This window comes from Botryllus schlosseri, chromosome 7, assembly GCF_051294905.1.
Source record: "Botryllus schlosseri isolate E-star chromosome 7, Bs_hap1, whole genome shotgun sequence".
In the NCBI taxonomy this organism is placed as follows: domain Eukaryota; kingdom Metazoa; phylum Chordata; class Ascidiacea; order Stolidobranchia; family Styelidae; genus Botryllus; species Botryllus schlosseri.
In genome coordinates this window covers 267,541-286,977 of record NC_137242.1, presented here as the reverse complement: position 1 = coordinate 286,977, position 19,437 = coordinate 267,541, and the positions used below count along the sequence as shown (strand labels likewise).

The following is a 19,437-nucleotide window of genomic DNA, read 5'->3' as shown; positions in this document are numbered from 1 at the left end:
ATGATTTTTCTTCTTCGGTATGTGTAACTTGATTGTGACATGTCATTGCTTTTCTGATGACAATGATATTTTGTGCTGCATTGTACGATTATGGAGTAATGCAGCCATGTTTGCAAAATGTTCTTGTATTTAACTGTTGTATAGAATTTGGATGAATACCGATCAAAAATGAACAAAATTGCATGTAATTTCAAAAGATGAAAGTCAATGTTCCATGAACTACACGAATCGCGATGTCTGTGCCCATGACTTTCATGTAATGCCTGATCTGTCCATTAAAAATGCAACAGTAGCAGACCTTTATCAGCTGTGGAAAGAGAACTACTGATATCAAACGCATGCATACATGATTATGAATTCATACACTTACATATACTTACATACACTTATATATATAAAGTCATTCACAAATATTTTTCCAATAGTTTGCCTCCTGTGTTTGATGACTTTCTCATGCCTGCTAAAAATGTCCACTCCCACTGCACGAAATCCTCGTCTAAAGGAAATATGTACTTATCCCCACCAATAGCAACCTAACTAAGACATCTATCGACTACTCGGGGCCTATCATCTGGAATGCATTACCACCACATATCCGTGAATTGCCTTATAATAGATTCAAAAAAGCCCTACTTAATCACATCTTGTCGTTACACTAACACTGTTGCCCTACCTCGCCCAGACATTGCTTCATTGATCATTTGCTACCATCGTTTATTGTTTTTCTATTTTATTTTTTCAACTACTGTAACATTTTTTACAGCCAGGCTGTTTAGAATCGAGTGTACCTGTTTGATGCTGGTGTGATCAGACTAGATGACCTTCACGGTCTTATCGATCATTCCTATCTAATACCCAATACTGTGCATGCTTATTTTCTGTACCACCACCACTGCCGTGTGTTATGTATTTTGGTTGGATGAAGATAAAGACTCTCTCTCTCTCTCTATACCATACACACGCATTTCCTGGAAAGACACATCACATTCTGCACAGTTCACAGCATATAGACATTCCTGAATTTGTGATAGGCACAATGCATTGCATAATCATATACGATAATGTCAATGTCATAAAGATCTGATGAATTGACTTCACCGATTCAGCGTCAGTCCCATTGAATTTGATTGATAGATGCCAGTGTGTTTGCCCATGTAGCCTAATGCTAGTCTTTAATACAAATTTGTCTGTTATAGTGGGCAATGTGTAGAGAATGTGGCCAGAGTGGAATTGGTGGCAAATGTCACACGCAACTTTCCATTTAATTCCTTAATTATTCTATGTAAGAAACCCTTCTGTCACGCGCAACTTATTGCCGAAAACAACCAGTGATTCCAGTCTGGGAATGTGGTCGAGATACTTGGCGATACAGAACTTCAATGTAAAATTGAATATAAATTGACATTTCAATAAACCCGAATAATTTCGACTGACACTCGTCAGGGGTAATAACTAGTAAGAGAATACGGTTGTTGATATACTATGTTTTTCTCTCTCCTCTACTAGTTGCTGACCATAACCCCTAACGTGTGTCAGCCAAAAATATTCAGGTGTACTTCAATATGAAGAGACTGTTTGATTGCAGACGAGGTTGTGTTTAAGCCTGCGGGTTGCTCATGTGATACATGTCTTGAATGCCTGCCTGCTTTTGGTGAACAATTACATGGTCCGAAGATGTTGACTGCAATTTTTCTTCTGTAGATTTATCTCACTACATTCTCTCATCATGCTATCGAGGCTTCTCCCACAATCGGCCGCTCTCCGATCCAGCGCAAATGTGTTGTTACGCAACAATACCACAGCATTGACGGCTGCGTCACGACCGCGTGACAAAATCGCTGAAGATTGGGAAAACTTCAAAATGCCTCTAGCTCCCTACGAAGGGATGGGTCCGTTGCCCCCAAAACCTCTGTGGGATCCGACTTGTATGCGTCACTATGTTTTTCCGGAGTATTGGTTTGAGTTCGTGTACCCAAGGATCGGTGTCACCGGCGCGTACACTCTTGGGGGTGGTGTTCTCGCGTTCCTACTGTCTAAAGAACTTTTGGTTTACACTCCAGAGTTGATCAACACAGCTGCGTTAATAGTAGTTGCTACTGCTGTTATGAAATCAGTCGGACCGTCGCTACGTGATACAATCCATGGCACTACAGAACACCAATTGGATTGCTTGTACAAATTGAAAATGGACGAAATACACTCGATGGAAGCAGAGGTGGAAGAAGTGAAGACTGAAAAATGGAGAAGTGGATTGCAGGAAATGTACCATGATATCAAAAAGTCGAATCTAGCTCTGATGCTGGAAACCGAGTATCTCAACCGACGCGCCGCTCTTGCTAACGCCGTCAAACGCAGGCTTGATTATCAGATCGCAGTACAGCAATCTAACAGAGACATCGACCACACTCATATGGTTCGTTGGATCGAAGAGAAAGTCCAAAAGAGCATCACACCTGAATCTCAGAAGCAGACGCTCGATGTTTGCATCGCGAGATTGAACGCCATGTCTGCAAACTAACTCAAAGCCTCTTGGACTGAAATGGAATTTCGGCCCTACGCGGCTTTAGTTCTAGAAAACCGATATATTTGTGTTACAGTATCCTGAATAAACTTTTGAGGCGATGACTAGAATTATTGTGTTGATTTGCTTACGATCAGGGTGCAGGATTTGGTAGAATTTTTAGCAGGGAGAGACAGGCTAAACACGTTTTCGTTACTCACAGATTCGGAAACAAACTGGATTTCATCTTGGTTTGAAGTGAGGTACATTTAATAATATATTCTTTTGTTCAAGAGTAAAGCTGTGGGTTTAATGTACAGCCTATATTACGCTTGGTTGATTTGAATTGATTCCATGCCACCATATCTTGCATTTTGATTGAGTTTTTTTTTTTTGTAGGTGAAAATACGAAAATGGGATATTAACAGTCTTGGAGCGACAAAGTCTCCTGGACTAGAACTTTTGTGTTGAGTTGCTGACAATGAGGGTGCAGGAATTATCAGAATTTTGGCAGGGAGAGATTGCTGATCGCATTTTAGATACTGACAGATTCGGAAATAAACGCGCAGTGTACTAAGTGTTGGTTTGAACAGAGTTTTGGGGGGAGCATTTTATAATAATATATCTATTTACTGACGATTGCCTCTGGAAAGTGTCAGCTCAAAGCTTCAAGTTTAATATAAGCCTATTTACGTACAGTAAAGAATATGTTGTACATTGTTTTAGTCTTGGTCGCGTAGTTGATTGAATTGATTCCGGACCGGATGCGATTGTGTCTCATATTTTGATTGATGAAGTTAATTATATTGGTACGGAACTCTAATATGCAATATATTAATACATTCAATTGCCCCTGAAGAGTATCAGCTTGGAAAGCTTCGGGTTTAATATATTTACGTAATGAATATATTGAAGTGTATATTAGTCTCGTTTGCTTCATTGATTGAATTGTTTCCATATCAAAGTGTCCTGAATTTTTATTGTAAATTTTTTTTTTGTAGATGAAAATAATAACTTGGAATATTAACGGTCTTAGAGCGACCAAGTCTCCTTTGAAAACCGTTTTTGAAGAACTGAATGCCGACATCATTTGTCTCCAAGAAACAAAAGTCGGAAAGGAGCAGTTACAGAGCAGCGTCGCTCTTGTGGACGGATTTAACTCGTATTTCAGTTTTTCTCGAACAAAACTAGGATATTCTGGAGTGGCAACGTTCTGTCGGAACTCAATAATTCCTGAGAAAGCTCAACAAGGACTTTTCGACACTTTTGAGAAAGAATCTTGCGATGAATGTGTCGGCGAGTATGGGAACTTGAAAACTATGTTCAGCTATGAAAGAGCTAAAGAAATTGACAGCGAAGGGCGAACAATAGTGACACAGCACCAATTTTTAGGTAAAAACAATAAAGTCGAAAAGTTGACGATATTCAACGTCTACTGCCCGAGGGCAGACCCTGAAAAATTGGATCGCGTTTCGTTTAAAATGGATTTTTACAAAGCACTTGAAGAACGGGCCAAAGCGGTTTTGAAATCAGGAAGCCATGTCATTATTTGCGGAGATATCAACACTCCGCATCGACCGATTGATGAATGCGACCCTGAAATATCTGATGACAGCCCATTTCGAGAATGGCTCGATGGATTGTTGTATCACAGTGAAGATCAATCCGGTCGGGAAAAAGAATCGTCTATTAGCGGATGTTTTGTAGATTCGTTTCGATTTTTTTTTCCGCACCGTCAAAATGCGTTCACCTGTTGGTCAACACTCAAGGGCAGTAGAGAAACCAACTATGGAACACGGATTGATTATATTTTTGCAAATCGAACATTTCATGAAGACTTTGTCGTTAGTTGTGACATCCATCCGGACATTGAGGGATCGGACCATTGTCCCGTGAGTGCGGAGCTTAAAATCAGCATAAAATCTGCGTCAAAATGTCCTCCATGCTGTACCAAGTACTTTAAAGAATTTGGGGGTCGTCAACTAAAACTCAGCAATTATTTTGCGACAAAATCTTCTGCTGAAATTTCCAGTAATTTGAAAAGGAAATCTGTAGATGGCGGAAGCCAGAAAAAAAGCAATAATTTTGCGACCAGATCTTCAGACGTTTCGACTCGCCCCGAAATTTCCGGTAATTTGAAACGGAAATCTGCCGACGCTAGAATCGATAAAAAGAGCAAACAGACCAAACTTACTTTCTTCGCGAAAGCTGAAAGCCCAAACAATTCCACCCAAACAAGTCAAGTCAATGCAAAGCCCGTGAACAGTAAAAAAAGTGATGCGGCTTTGTTCTGGAAGGGTGTCCTCAGAGGGCCGGACCCATCCCCCATGTGTTCTGGACACGATGAGCCGTCGGTATTGAGGACTGTGAAAAAAGACGGAAGAAATGTGGGGCGTCAGTTTTACGTCTGCTGTCGGCCTGAAGGTCACAAAACTAATCCGGAAGCTCGCTGTTCATTTTTTCAATGGAAAGACAAAAAGTGAACATCTCGAAATTTATGGACATATTTTTTTATTTTGTCAGCAATATTCATCGTCAACCACTGTTCAGTTTCTCTGTTCTGTTGTAGATAACTAATCTACGGATAGATGTGAAACATATGACTACACAGTTAGGTAACCAGCCAGGACTAGCAATAGCTTTCAAGAAATCAAAGTTCTGTAAAATTTTCTTTCTTTTTGGCAATATTTGGACATGGTTAAGTTTTCACACTGTTTCAAAGTTAATGAAAACGACAACTTGATTCTCTCAAATCTGTAAAATGGATATAAGCTACTCTCGTACCGCAGTGACCTGAGTACAATATTTATTCACCATATCGCTGATATTACCGGTGAGTCGGTCGAAAAGCTTTTATTGAACTAATTAACAATATGAAGTTGTAGCTTTGTGCAAAATTCATTATTAGTGGTATTGAACGACTGTTGCACTGATTCCGAAAATATAAAGTAGAATCTGGTCAGGGCACCACAACAACCGCAAGATTCCCATTAAAACATGACAATGTGCATTTATTTTTGATATTCGCAGCCCAGTAATACAATCATTGTTTTGAGTGAAAGGTGCCGTCGCACTGACTGATATATAAATTAGAGTCTAGATCACTAGAACTACCCTAAAATTGCCCTTGCCATTCGAACAATCAGAGCGCCACAAGACAATATCCATAAAAATAACCTGTTGTGGCGCTCCAATTGTTAGCAACAATGCCGATCTCTAGCCTATCTGATTGTTCGACTGTCCAGTCACGTGCATCTCATCCATCTAGAGCTTATAAATCTACAGTTTCATGTTTTCCAGGCTGCGGTATTACAATATATCGATGGCTAGCTCAGAGCAACTAGAAAAACTCGGTGACAGAATAAAAACAGCAGACGAGCTCCAAAAGAGGGCGTCTGAACTCGTCAAGAAACAAGTCAAAGGAGCTACAAAACTGAGCACGAAAATTCGGGCCGAGTCTAAATTCCTGGAGAAAGTGCAAAGCGGAAAAATCGAATTCAAAGACGATTATTTGAGCAGCACCAATTTAACGAGTTTAGAAGCGTTTGTATCGGTTGCTGAACGGAATCCCACGCTTGACTCTGTTCTGGAAACTTTCCGATTTTCAAGAGACGATGAACGGACGTTATGTGTCGACATTGTCTGCGGAAATGGCTCCGTTTGGGTTAAAGTAGTCGCTCGTAACGCAAATGCTCTTCTCACTGTTTATGAAGGTCGTGGATGTTTTGGTGAAAAAAGCATCGAATCACAAGCAGAATTATATCTAGAAGCCGCGGCTGCTAATCCTACAAATTTTAACACACCAACTATATATTTTGTATTCTGCAAAGGCGTACATCGAAAAATAGCAGATAGCCTCGAATTTCGGGGAATTTCTGTAAAAGGCCCGGTTTTCGACGACTCAATTGAGATTAAAACCGATCATTTTTTGATCAAATTTGAAGATTTAGATTTTTCCGGCACAATACAAGACATCTCTTTTGTTAATTTGGACGTCACCGCTTTACTATGCCTTGTCTCAAATCTTTGTCACGGGCATAATCATTTCGATTATCATATCAACGTACTTTCTCAGCAAGCATCAGACGAAAGACAGTCTCCAGTACTGCCAAAATTGCAGAAATTTTTGACAGGGAAACGCCTACACGCGTGTGAGACGGCTGTCAAAAGTTTTCAGGAGATTGTAGAAACCATCGGAGGAGAAAGAGAAAAAGAGAGAGCAGAAGAAATTCTGCGAAAAATCGCAACAATACCGGACCAGCCTTCCAAACGAGCCATGCTGCTGCAGGATAGCGGTAAAATCAGCCATCGCTCGAAAATAATATTCGGGACAGGAGATAGCCTTAAAGCAGTCACTGTCACCGCCAATATCGGGTTCGTTCGTGCAGCGGCGCAACATGGAGAAAAATTTGACGTTTTTATTCACGAAGCTCGAGCTCTCACTGAAACCAAAGAAACGGAGGCTTCAAAAATATAATTCGTTTATGGTGGTGCTGATAAAAAGTGAGGGGTAAGGCCGGGCATAATCGAGTACCTGAGGCTTCGAGTTGAGTGATCAAGTATCACTTATTATGGCAGCGTTGGGCTAACCTATGAAAGATGTGTAAAATATTTGCCTTTAATGCAGGGTTGTAACCAAGTCACAAGGCTCCGAGTCACAAGTCAATCTCACTTTTATAATTTTGACTCGAGTCAAGTCGAGTCATTTTCAATTGACCGCCGAGTCAAGTCCAAGTCAGCGAGCAGAGGGTCAAGTCCGAGTCAGGGTATTATGACTCGAGTCCGCGTCCAAGTGATTGTGTTGACTGCTCAGTTTCCAGTTAGTCTTGTAAAACCCACTTTTTACTTCTCTGTTTGGTGATATCCGCATTTATATTATACTAATTTTCCTCACTTTTAGCAGTTTCTGGTCGCATTTTCAATTACCAGTACCATTAGACGAAATCCCAATAAGGTGGTTACTTTACTATTTTTCGAAATTACATGAAATGTCGGTATTGGCCTCTAAGTTTCGAGTCATGCGCAATGACTTGAGTCCAAGTCGAGTAATTTCCGTGTTTAGAGAAAGTGTCTTGAGTCAAGTCGAGTCATCAGAAAATCGCGACTCGAGTAGAGTCATTACAACCCTGCTTTAATCCGACCCGCAAATTCTATAATGCCAGCTTGGCATCACATTAAAGATAATCTGGTATTTTTTCCAACTTTCCTATTTCATTGCACTTTGTGATAATGCTGGGGGTCTATCACGACTTCGCAGATATGTCAGTAATGTGTGTGTAGCTTTGTACTACAGGTTTTGCATGCTGTGATACAACCAATCGGGGATTCAATAATGTACTTTCTGTTGATAAATTAAGTCTTAGTGGCAAGGAGAGCAGAATTTCAGTGCTTAAAAATCATCTGTAATACTCGACTCGGATCAATACTTGATTCTGATTATGGTACTCGAATCATCGTGCTCATTCCTAGTGAGAGATTCCCGTGTTTATGTTATTCTAAATCTTTCTTTTCTGCTCAGTTTTCGGGATATGGAGTGCAAAGTATATTTCTTTTCTGTTTCTGCAGATCATACGTTTAATGTTTCGGATTTATTTTCCAGACTGCCTAGGTTTCGTTAGTCCTCTTAATATGGACCGTAAAGTGAGAGAGAAATGGATGGATCGCGGCTACAAGACCGTGTCGTCAAGCTTGATCGCTCTCACGCTCGTTAGCGGAACTTACGTCGGCTATCTCATGTACAAGTAAGCAGTCGCTAACTCAACGTTAGTTGGACTTTATGTAATGTGACAAAAACTGACCTGGCAAACCATATATGAACTGACCGCATGTCATGTGGGGTTCGCAGAAGGTGTGTGGGGTTCTCAGTGACAAAGTACTTCTACTTTTTTAGAGCACCAAAGTAGATCTGGCCCTAGCGTAGGCTACTGTCTTATCCACAGCAACACGACCATCACCAATCCAGGCTCCCTGTGAACAAATCACAATTATGCAGTTCATAATTAATTTAGGGTTAAGGTATCGTAGCATTCATACCCTTACCCGCATCCAGTGATATGATACAAAGTAGGCTACTTCTACTTTTTCAGAGTAGGTTCTACCAACACTAATAAAGTGGTTATGAATTTGGACTACTAATACACAGTTTTTTAGGCTGTACTACGCCAAGAATACTTGAAAATCACTACTTGTACTTGTATATTGAAATTTACGATGATACTTACATTACTTACTGACGGAGGTTGTCAAATTAGTCAAGAAAGCTACTCAAGCAGAAGTAGAAGTAGCGACGAAAGAATCTACTCAAGTACGAGTAGAAGTACTTCTTCCAAAAGCAACCTGAAACTACTTGAAGTAAAAGTAGAATTGACTGACTTTAAATCTACTCAAGTAAGTAAGCAGTTGTGAAAACGATCGTAATTCGTTCGCATTGATTGTCAAAAGGTACAAATTGAGCTATGCAAAAGGTGCGGAGCTTGAATCATATTGATGCATACCAATGGGTATCCAATTTTCGACAGCATAAGCATTCGTCCTCATCATGAGATGAAAATGATAGTATTGATACTAATCCTCTGTTTACTCGAACAGCACGTTTTTTGAAATTATCATGGTATGGTGCACTCCCCCGTATTATAAGGTCGAATAGCAATATGTAGAAGTTGTATAGGATACGGTGTAAACACTTTGCGCGATTAGTAAACGTTAATAAAAAGTATGGTGGATCGTAAAAATGCCATATTGTGTAGATTTATTTCCGGAAATTAAGGCATCACTACACTTGCTTTTATACGTCAACATGTATGTTATCCAGACAAAAGAACTGAAACTAATTGATACTGGAAATTGCAAGAGAAATACAAATTCTACGTCTAAAAGCGGAAAATGTATTTCCTGTCTTCAGTCCAGAAAGTTACCAAGGTGGTATGCTAAAACAGGTCTAAAGCTAAAAAAGAGTTAGAGTCTACTTTTCTAGATTAGGACACGCCATGGACTGCTATAGCAGTAGGCTAATCTATAGACCACAATATGATAAGTAAATGCTAGATCGCGAAACATCAGTTTCAAACGTTATGATGAGCCATATATACTGTGATGAAATATTCCATATGGTCGAAGGGCGACAATGCGGTGTGAACGGAACCACGCCAACCCGCTACCCAAATTATATTCACCGATACTTTCGTGAAATCATACTGGTTACCCCGAATCCACTGAGCGCGAAGCACGACGAAAATTCTGGGCTTAACTCAACTTCAATGAAAATTACATGTTGATACTCCGTGAAAACAGCCCTGAGATTCATCAGGCTATCTTCCTGATAGGAAGATTAAACTACTTCTACTTGACATACTGAAAATAGCGAAAAGTAAGCAAGTAGATCACAAAATATTATGAAGTAGAAGTAGCGAAAATCAGATCTACTTGAGTAAATACCAGAAGTAGAGGAAAACTACTCGAGTACTTCGAAAAAGTAGAAGTACTTCATTACTGACCACCTCTGCTTACTGAAGACGTTATGATTTTAGACTAACTTCCAGGTTTCTGCTTTTGAGGTTTATCTAGGCCTAGAGATTACTTACTTTTTACTTACTTGCAAATTGCTGCTTGTATACTGAGTAGAAATTCAATAAGCTACTACTAGCTACTTGAGTACAAACGATGACTGCTTTGACTACCTCTGCCTTCACTCCGGCTACAAACACCTGCTTTACTCCTTACCTGGGAAATTACTCCCTTATAAGCGTTCATGGGCAGTACATTCTGAAGTGGTTATGTAATTAGACTGCTGCGGTAAGTTTTTAAGGTTAGACTCAATGTTGGGATGACTTGAATCGTGCCTCGTACTTTGACATGGCTTGACTCGACTTGAGTCAAAATGTGCAATGACTCGAGATGACTTGGGACTCGAAGGTAGTGACTTGATCCCAACACTGGTTAAACTAGGCCTGGAACATTTACTTTTTTACTTACTTGGAAATCTCTAGTTATACTTGAGTAGAAACTTGCAGACTTATTTCAACCTTAGTACCAACCGTGGTAATGGTTGGATTCATCCCGGCCCTCACAAACACCTGTTGTACCCGAATACCTCAGAAATCCCACCCTCTCTCTCAAGTGTCAATTGGCAATTAGCATATTTGCAACACCCAAACAATCTCATCCTAATCAATATAGCAGATGGTGGCCATCATCACTAGACATCGAAATTCACAACGCGCGACCTAAGCCAGGGTCACCATATTTTGTGGATCAAATTACGGACACTCTTTAGCGCCCACATGCGGATTTTACAACGCGGTATGAACACATTGTCAGTCAACGTGACGTCACACTAGCAAAGCTTCGCCTATCGACTGTATACAGGAGTGGAGTGGAAAATAGGTTTTGAATTGAGCCATCTCTAATATGAGCTCTGGTTATTGCTTGGGTCTGCAACAGATTTCTTCAAGGCCCGAATGAAAACGTCTGGTGGACCTTATCTGGTCCGCCGGTTTTGTGTCTTACAGCCCTGCTATACTTTTAGGTCGGTGCGGTTATCTGGTTGTGTGTTGTAAGTGCAACCAGGTCCGAAACAACATTTTTTCAGCCCCCTTCCGCCCAAAAAAAGCACCTTGGGCCCACCATAGGGTAATCGATGTGGGCTTACTTACTATATGGATCTGCTTGTTAAAATTTGTGAATTAATTTTGTCAATAATATCGGCTCTTCCATATATTAATATAAAATACACCAGTAGATTGCATACCCGGTGGTTTCCAACCTTTTATGGCCGCGAGCTCATGTCCAATTTGAAAATGTTCCGTCGTCCGGCTCGAAAACTGATAGACTGATCAATAAAAAAGTCAGCCTACTCATACTTACTCACGGTCTATTTTGGAAGATGATGACGACCAATATTTTCGCGATCTCCAGAATAAAGGCAAACGACCCCTAGGTTTAGATTAGAACGGCTGTCTTTGACTGAACTAAAGCACCCAAACGGCCTTAACCAACTCTAGTTATATACCGTTATCTTACGAATGCGATACAATTAGGCTACGCTTATTTCAGTAAATGATGGTTGTTTTTATTTATTGTTGATTGCATTTTTTGCGAGGCCGGTGTGAGGTCGCTATATAAATATGAATGTATGTTGTGTTAAATCGCGCGCGGAGCGAAGAAAAATTTCAAATAGCATAACTCTGCAACTGATACTATTTACGTTGAATTAGGAAAACATTTTCATCTCCCTTCAAGCCTTCAAAATTCCGGACATTTGGGCATATTTTAGAATTTCCTCCCGGACGCAGTTTTCACGGTGAAATCCCGGACGTATTGGCAACCCTAACCTAATATTGAACCCTGTACCTTCTTTGCAGAGCTCGCCAGGCGTCTAAATTACGCAAAGAGCAGTTCGCTCACGGCCAGCTTCCCAAAGCTGCGAACTCGGGCGATGCAAACTCAACTGAATAACGGAAATTCACGAAAAAGGCGACAATTCGCCAGAGCTTGAAAGACATTCAACCTCTCGAGTTCATCGGAAGTTGGTTGAAACCGCGCGAGACTATTTACCAAAAGTCATCCGAACACGACGTAATAATAAACAGTACTATTTCTACTATAGTTTCACCACTCCGAGTTCACAGTTGTTTAGTATTGCTGACAGTGGTGATGAAAAATAGAGAATAAATCTTAATTTCGGGTGATGCTTATAGAGAGACAGTGATCTGTGTGGAGGCTAGCGATGTACGGAATCCGGCAAGTAACTTAAACTGCATTGGGTCCGGACTCACGATGTTCCACGAATGTCGGATCAGGACAGGATTCTAAATTTCCAGTCCACGAAAGTGACTTTCTGTTCGTTCCCCATGTGTTTTGTATGAGCTGGGACTCAGCTACTCTCAGCTTTGAACTGTAATTTCTAAATAGAAAACTTGACCGCATTGCGGAGTGTGAAAACCCAAGCTCTCCAGTCCCCATGTTTGATACTTTTCGGCTAAAAATTTTGGTGTGACGGGCCACGCGCTTTTTGGAATTTTGTTCTTGGTATGGTTTGCTGTGAGCGGTAGCTGCAATTCTTGGATATTACTAAGTTGAAGCGACTGGAGTGCCAATCAGCGGTATATAAAAGAATTGGACGAGAAATATCAGAAAAAGGGAAGCTACAGGAGTGAAAAAATATTGCCGACAAGGGCCTTGAACAGGATTTTTTGGAATCTTGAAGGCAGAGTCTATCCCCAGATTCCATTCTATCGAACAGGATTGGATCCGTACATCTCTAGTGGAGATGTGATCGACAATCTCTCTTGCTGACACTTCGCGAGGAGAGTTCAATGATAACATGGCAGAAATGCAGAGTTGATTGATTTGTGAATGGCGATGAATGTTCCACGGCTTAAGTGTCATTCGAAATAAACAGCATGGACGATCACGACAACGTATCCGTCTCGTCCTTTCTTCTCGACGCAAACGAATCTGTCTTTTGTTGAATCCCAGAGACATCTGCTCGCGACACGCATCCCTTGCCCTTTCACTTCGCCAATCATGGCGTTCACCACGTATTTGTACCTGAGATGAGATGAGTTTATTGCTAATCATGTTATCCTTTTAAAACACCACAAGATTGCAATATAATGAGAGGATAGAAAGGTATCCAAACGTGGGCACCGCATAAACGATGTAGAGAAGAGGCCTATGCACTGGAAGAAAAGTCTTATCAAGGAAGATTAAGACTTATAGGAGACTACAAAATACGAGTAGACTTCACCTAGAATAATCGAGCTCCTTGAGTTCGTCTTTAACTTCTTCCACCATTTTCTTGATTAATTCCTCCCTTCTTTTGTGCTTCTGAGATTCGTATTTCTCTGAATGTTTTGCGTTTTCTGGCTTTTCATCTGAAACGGAATAGAATTTGGGTTGAGTTTATTGTTAATAATGTTATCCTTTCAAAAACACCACAAGATTCCGATACAACGAAAAAAAGGAAGGTGTCGAAACGACTCGGAGTATTCTTTGAAACCAGACACCACCTGGGTTTTGAGCCCTAGACGATGTAAAGTGGAGGCCTGCACACTGAGTGAAAAGTAATAGAAGATAACAAGCGATAAAAATGTGTGACATTTCTCCCTTTGAATCGTGTAATTTACTCACTTTCGTCGATCAAAACGTCGTCATCCCAATATAAGAGGTCGTCGATGATCTGAAATTACGAGTAGAGCAGTGAGGGGGTGATGACTTCACACGGACAAGTGTCGAGTTCACTTTTTCTACGACTTGCTTCACTTTACGAGTGTCGAACCGGTTATCCGGCTCCATTCGGTACGTGTTCTCGTAGCCGATCACCGGATCGCAGTAATCCATCATCGGAAGCCCGGTGAATGTCGCAAATCCGAAAACCTACGAAAAATGCCGACTCGGTTACCCCCAAAGCAAATGCGTCACTGGATCAGACTTCTACAAAGTACCAATCCAGTTAGTTGCCGGTCTACTGTAGCTACTGGTCTCTTGAGTAGTTCTATCTATAGTTGCAGATTACGAATAGTAGCCTACTATAGTTGTAGTTGTAGTTGGGCATTAAAAATAGTTTCCGAACTTGGAACAACTACAAAACGTGTGGCCGCTTGGCATGAATCGTCATGCCGGTTGTGTGATGTTCTTGTAGCCATTGGTAGATCAGGGTCATCACTACTAATAGTGGGGTAGCCAGGGGTGGGTTTTGAGGGTCAATAATTCTTGTATACTTTCAGGTAGGGATTCGATTTCGATAAAATAATAATGAATAGGGTTGCATTCAAAACAAATGTATAACACATGTTTTAAACAGTGTTCTAAACAGATGCCTTTTCAAAAAAAAAATTCAATTTGTATAATTATGCCATAATTGTGTAAATAATTTCAAAAATAATATGATGTTCGGTTCGTCGGTTTAATAGCAATTTTTATCAGTTCAATACACCACAAAATTGCGATACAATGAAAAGATAGGAAGGTGTCGAAACGACTTGGAGTAGTTGTATGAGCCTACGGAAAATTACCACCCTATAAAATCGACGTATATACGATATTTGATGGTTGGAAACCTCACAATAGTCGGTTTAACAGCTATAGTATATATTTCGTCAAAGGAGCTATATATTTACCCTATATTTTCAATTGTGAATGTCGATCCACTATGACGTCACCACTGAATATTCGTGACGGCATGGCTTAAAAAAACGAAAAACCTGTCTTAAACAAGGGCCTCGTTTTAAACATGTTTGTTCTAAATTGATTTTTGTTTTAAATGCAACCCTATGACTGCTTTGCTTTGCTGTTGTCCTTATTAGTTCTATGGATAGCTGAGAGCTTGGGAAAGTCAGAAGTTTTAGTTGTGCATTTTGAAAGTTTATTAGTTTGTACAAGTCTGAAAAGGACACGTGGATCTGACTGGAGCCGCGGTTGGCAATAACCTTTGAATATCTAGGCAAGTGAAGTTTTGCTCTTTGCGCGTCTGTAATTCCGACAGACAGTCTTCTCGCGGCTTCCATTGGAGGCATCATAGAGAACCGTCGTCCCTGTAATAGTGTAAGACGTGAGGTCCTTGATACTATATAACAAAATATTTTCCAATTCTGTTCACACCCAACTCACTACTGTTTTTTTCTTTGCTTTCCACCCCAATACAACCCCTTCACATCCACTTCGCCATAATTAATGGATAGAATTCAGAGTTGTAACCTAGCTATGTCACAAGGTTCCGAGTCACAAGTTAATCTTACATTTATAGTTTTGACTCGAGTCAAGTCTAGTCACTTTCAATTCACCTCCGAGTCAAGTTAGGGGGCAAAGGGTCGTGTCAAAGTCGTGTTCAACTGTGCATGGATGAAACGAATCTCTTTTCTTATAGACTCAACTCATACGTCGGATTCTCAACCAGAGATGGCCAAGAAAGAAGTATAGCGTACTTCTACTTTTTCAAATTACTCTAATAAGTTTCGACTTCTCGGACTACTTCCTCAAGAGGTTATGACTTTAAACTACTTCTACTTCAGTATTTAGGCAAAATTATAGGCCGCTATAATACTTTCTTTTTTACCTGGAAATCGCTACTGCTAATTGTCATTTAGTGTAAATCAACGCGTACAGTAATTACTTCTTCGTCTACTGGAACACTGACGATGAGTACTTTGACCACTTCTACTCTCAATAAGTCCGTTTAAAAAGATATAAAGGACTATTTAAGGTCCTATTTGTCTCGATAGTCATGCGCAATTACTCGAGTACAACTCGAGTCAGTACACAAATCCACTCAAGCCGAGTCATTTTTCATATTTAAGAAAATGACTCGATTCAAGTCGAGTCACCGAAAAAGTGCGAGTCTTTACAATAGCTCTTGGTGCGTTATTCGTTTTGTAAACCTTTCCACTTACAGTTTGATTCGTGACCGGCAGCAGACCTGAAATGCGATACGTCAGTCAGTCATTTTATTGAAATTTTTATAAGATCAAAAGCACCACAAGATTGCGATACAATAATATACGTCGCTCTATCCTAAGGAGACTCGAGCATTCGTGGAGTTTTTATGATCAAGAAATATAGACAGACAGAGCGTTCAAGGAATATCATTTACATAAGTCGGGTTTCATGATTTTAATAAAAATTGATTCCAAAACATTGAAATGAACAGATGAATTAGCCTTGGATATAACTATGAAAGGAATAACATTCTTTGTGTGAAGTCACGTGGGATTGTTTTAGAAGTGTAAACGAATGAATGAAATTTGAATTGATGAAATTCATTCATTTGTTTGAGTAGGCCTATGTCTCTCTGATCAAAACATCTGTGGTTTGCATGCGTTGTATGTGCACCGTAACCTGCGAGAGACACTGGTGCGAGCACCGCAGAACGTGGAAAGCGGCGGCGGGCGTGCGTCGGACTAAGTTTGCCTTTGGTAATTCAGTTAATACAATTACTATCTACAAGCTATCGCGGCTGTCCACGGGAGGCTCTGAGGGGGGGGCGCGAGAAATTGTCAAAGTCTGTATGAATTCTGACTAAACATGTGTTTCACAAACATTCTCGTCGATCGATTGTTGAAGATAGACTTATTTCGTATTCAAGAAAGCTTGCCAAATTCAAACTCCAGCAGTCGCGTTCAACAGGCTGATTTCAACTTCATTTGAGCAAATGTTTGATATTCTTTGAAGATTTAGAGCTATTCCCACGTGAAAGTCATTCATCACTTCATAGCTTTGGCAGTAGCCCAAAGCTCGGTGCGCTGGGTATACCATACCATGCTGCAACATTTGATTCAATAAATTCCATGGAGGTGTGAAGTGTTAGAAAACCTCCATGCATATAGAAGAAATCAATAAATACTTTTATAGACAACAGACAGGGCTGTGAATTGAGTGCTAGTTTTGCTAGTAATTTACTAGAAAGAGTAAAAATATTACTAATTTTTAGTATCACAGTTACAAGAGCAAGTAAAACTGCTGCCTCTCCTGAGTCGGTATATTTACTGAAATTATGGTAAAAATATTACTAATTTTTAGTATCAGCGTTACAAGAGTAAGTAAAACTGCTGCCTCGCAGTGGGCAGTAAATTTACTAAAAAAAATTCTAACAGTATAGCTGTTGTTAATAGCTGTCGAAATGCAATGCCTAAGGCAGACTTAGATGCAATATAGGTTGTCTGGTTTCACCCTCAATTAGGATACCCTAAATCAGGGGTGGGCAAACTTTTGAGCCAGCGGGCCGCATTCAACATTTGAATCCATTTGCGGGCCGTACCACATAAAATTGGGATTACAAACTAAAACGCAATAGTGGTATTTGAATATAGGATAGGGTTGCAATAAGCAATATGACGTCACGAGGTTCACGTTCGTGTTCACACAGAACCTTTCAAAAAGGTTCGCGTTCACACGAACCTGAACCTTTCAGAGGTTCACACCATCCCCAAGGTCTTCGAGATCCTAATAAATATCCCAAACACTGAAAATATGAATGATTAAACTATGAATAGCACACATTGGATTGTATCACAAGTGTAAACGGGTGAATGTGTTTCGATTTGATAAAATTCATTTATTTATTTTAGTATTTAATCAGTTCAAAAGGTCGAAACGACTTAGAGTATAGTCTTTTAATCATACTCCAAATTATGTCGAGGACATGTAAATAAGAGGTACACAGAATGGAATCTGACCAACTCTGTCGAGTCCTGGTTTGTGGATTGTCGTGTGCCGTCTGCGACTGATAACGTCGTCGTTGACGGCCGGTTTTTCTTCAATGTCATCTGCGTTGAATATAAAAGTATAAAGTAAATATTGAAATAACTACAGTCGAATCCGCTAAAGAACTTTCTGCCCGGCTAAAGCATTTTGCTTTTAATTCCTACTGCACTTTCATCAAGTGAAAATACCGTTTCAACCCTTTGCTGCATGGCTTGGTACTGTATAATTTTAGCCCTATACATTTGTGTGTTGCACAAGTATTTGGTGAATTTTTTTTAATTTGGTTCAATTGTGTGCATCTAGTATTCTGGTATAGATGGGTAAGAAAAAGTTTAGCAGAAAAGGTGAAATTGCCTACTACAGTGAACGAAGAAAAAGTAAGGACGCTTCCTTGACAGTTAGTTGCATTGGTGGTGATCAAAAAGTACTATTTGAGCGTTATGCGCGTGTTACAAAGTAATACGGTATTTGTTGAATGATTTGGTATCGAAAATACTGTATAACTATAACCTGAAAGTACAAGGATAAGTCTTGTGCGTTTTATGCGATATGTGCCAATTACTGCAGTAGGCTATATAGCGCAGCTGCAATTAATTCAACGGTAGCCTACAGCATTTGTAATGCGCTGTGTGCCTTTACGCATGACCATGAAATGAAAAATCGATTTCCCGCATAATACGGACAAAAGTGCACGGAATCGAAGTGTCTGAATTAAGCGGAGTCGACTATAAAATGTACTAATAATATATATATATAATTACCCGGAACGTCAAATGTCGTCCTGAGATTGGTCGTTCCTCGTCTCCGTCGAGTTTGAATCAAGTCATTTCCATCCATTTTTACCTCAAACTACCAACACTACGTTTCTAAACGTCGAACAAAATCTTTCAAAATCTCAACTCTGTTTTTTTTTACGCTTTTCAGCGTAACTCTGCCTAAGACTGCGTCATAATCGAGTCCAGCTGCGATGCGACAATGGCTCAGACAAGTGAAAGCAGATTGCGGCTTATCCCGAGTCGGCTTGGCAACTGAACTCAGCCCTGTTACAATATCGCGGAAAAATCAAAGACATAAAACCATCAAGCCGCTGAAATTTAGGGTCCGACATGATTTGTTGGCCACAATTCGCCGAACAAACAGATTGGCGGAAATAAATCAATAGTTTTGAACCAAATACGACTTTGAAACACACAACCGAGCATCTCCGATATTCTTAAAGGCGCAGTGCTTCGACGCGAATGCAAACTCGTAAAAGTTTTGTGTGGTTTGTCCGCTAACAACCATTTGATTGCCCGCGCGACAATCGATCTCGGGTCTTGTCAGCAAACAGTTGGGATTAATTTTATTTGCGTTCCGCTGCAGGGAGACTTGTACAAACTACCAGATTTTCAAATGCGCAATTAGAACTAGAACTGTAGACCATGGTGCTAAACTCACTTTTTAAAACTAGCGACAGAACGCCGGTATCACGATTCACGCCAAACGACGGCACGTGTTTTTTAGTTGTTCCGCTACTAGATATTTCTAACTCGCAACTAGAACCAGAACGAGATCTGATCCCTTTTCAAAACCCGCGACTAGAACTACAACTTCGTCTACGAACAAGTGATGGGGGTAGTTGTCTGGGGTCAAAACCTCTTTCATAGCAGTGACGAGCGGATAGTGCTTTTCGAGACTCTGAATCCCTCCGACAGCTCGAGTGTCTGAGGAAAACTCCCTCCGACTCCGGAAAGCTCAAG

General features: G+C 40.3%; 5 protein-coding genes across 6 annotated transcripts in view; 4 read left to right on the top strand and 1 right to left on the bottom strand.

Annotated features, from left to right (window-relative positions):
- The window catches only part of LOC145442493 (terminal nucleotidyltransferase 4B-like), a 129,722-nt gene that overhangs the window by 66,146 nt on the left and 44,139 nt on the right, over nt 1-19,437 (top strand). The window lies entirely within an intron of this gene.
- LOC145443572 (ATP synthase peripheral stalk subunit b, mitochondrial-like) lies at nt 1,670-2,631 on the top strand. The gene has a single exon (XM_080321517.1). It carries the CDS (start codon nt 1,727-1,729, stop codon nt 2,516-2,518), a length of 792 nt encoding a protein of 263 aa, XP_080177643.1. The 5' UTR covers nt 1,670-1,726; the 3' UTR covers nt 2,519-2,631.
- LOC145443567 (DNA-(apurinic or apyrimidinic site) endonuclease 2-like) lies at nt 2,786-5,800 on the top strand. The gene has a single exon (XM_080321512.1). The coding sequence runs from the start codon at nt 3,502-3,504 to the stop codon at nt 4,981-4,983; it is 1,482 nt and encodes a 493-aa protein (XP_080177638.1). The 5' UTR covers nt 2,786-3,501; the 3' UTR covers nt 4,984-5,800.
- On the top strand, nt 5,790-12,099 carry LOC145443568 (UPF0415 protein C7orf25 homolog). The gene is made up of 2 exons (XM_080321513.1): nt 5,790-8,241; nt 11,860-12,099. Exon 1 carries the CDS (start codon nt 5,790-5,792, stop codon nt 6,975-6,977), a length of 1,188 nt encoding a protein of 395 aa, XP_080177639.1. The 3' UTR covers nt 6,978-8,241; nt 11,860-12,099.
- On the bottom strand, nt 12,589-19,196 carry LOC145443569 (uncharacterized). Of its 2 annotated transcripts, none has more exons than XM_080321514.1 (8): nt 18,460-19,196; nt 17,671-17,760; nt 15,823-15,914; nt 14,929-15,033; nt 13,742-13,876; nt 13,631-13,679; nt 13,248-13,374; nt 12,589-13,048 (listed from the first exon to the last, which is right to left on the bottom strand). In XM_080321514.1, the coding sequence occupies exons 1-8, from the start codon at nt 18,533-18,535 to the stop codon at nt 12,883-12,885; spliced, it is 840 nt and encodes a 279-aa protein (XP_080177640.1). In that variant the 5' UTR covers nt 18,536-19,196; the 3' UTR covers nt 12,589-12,882. The 2 variants fall into 2 exon arrangements, with proteins under 2 accessions (XP_080177640.1, XP_080177641.1); XM_080321515.1 differs by having other exon boundaries at nt 15,889-15,914; nt 18,460-19,144.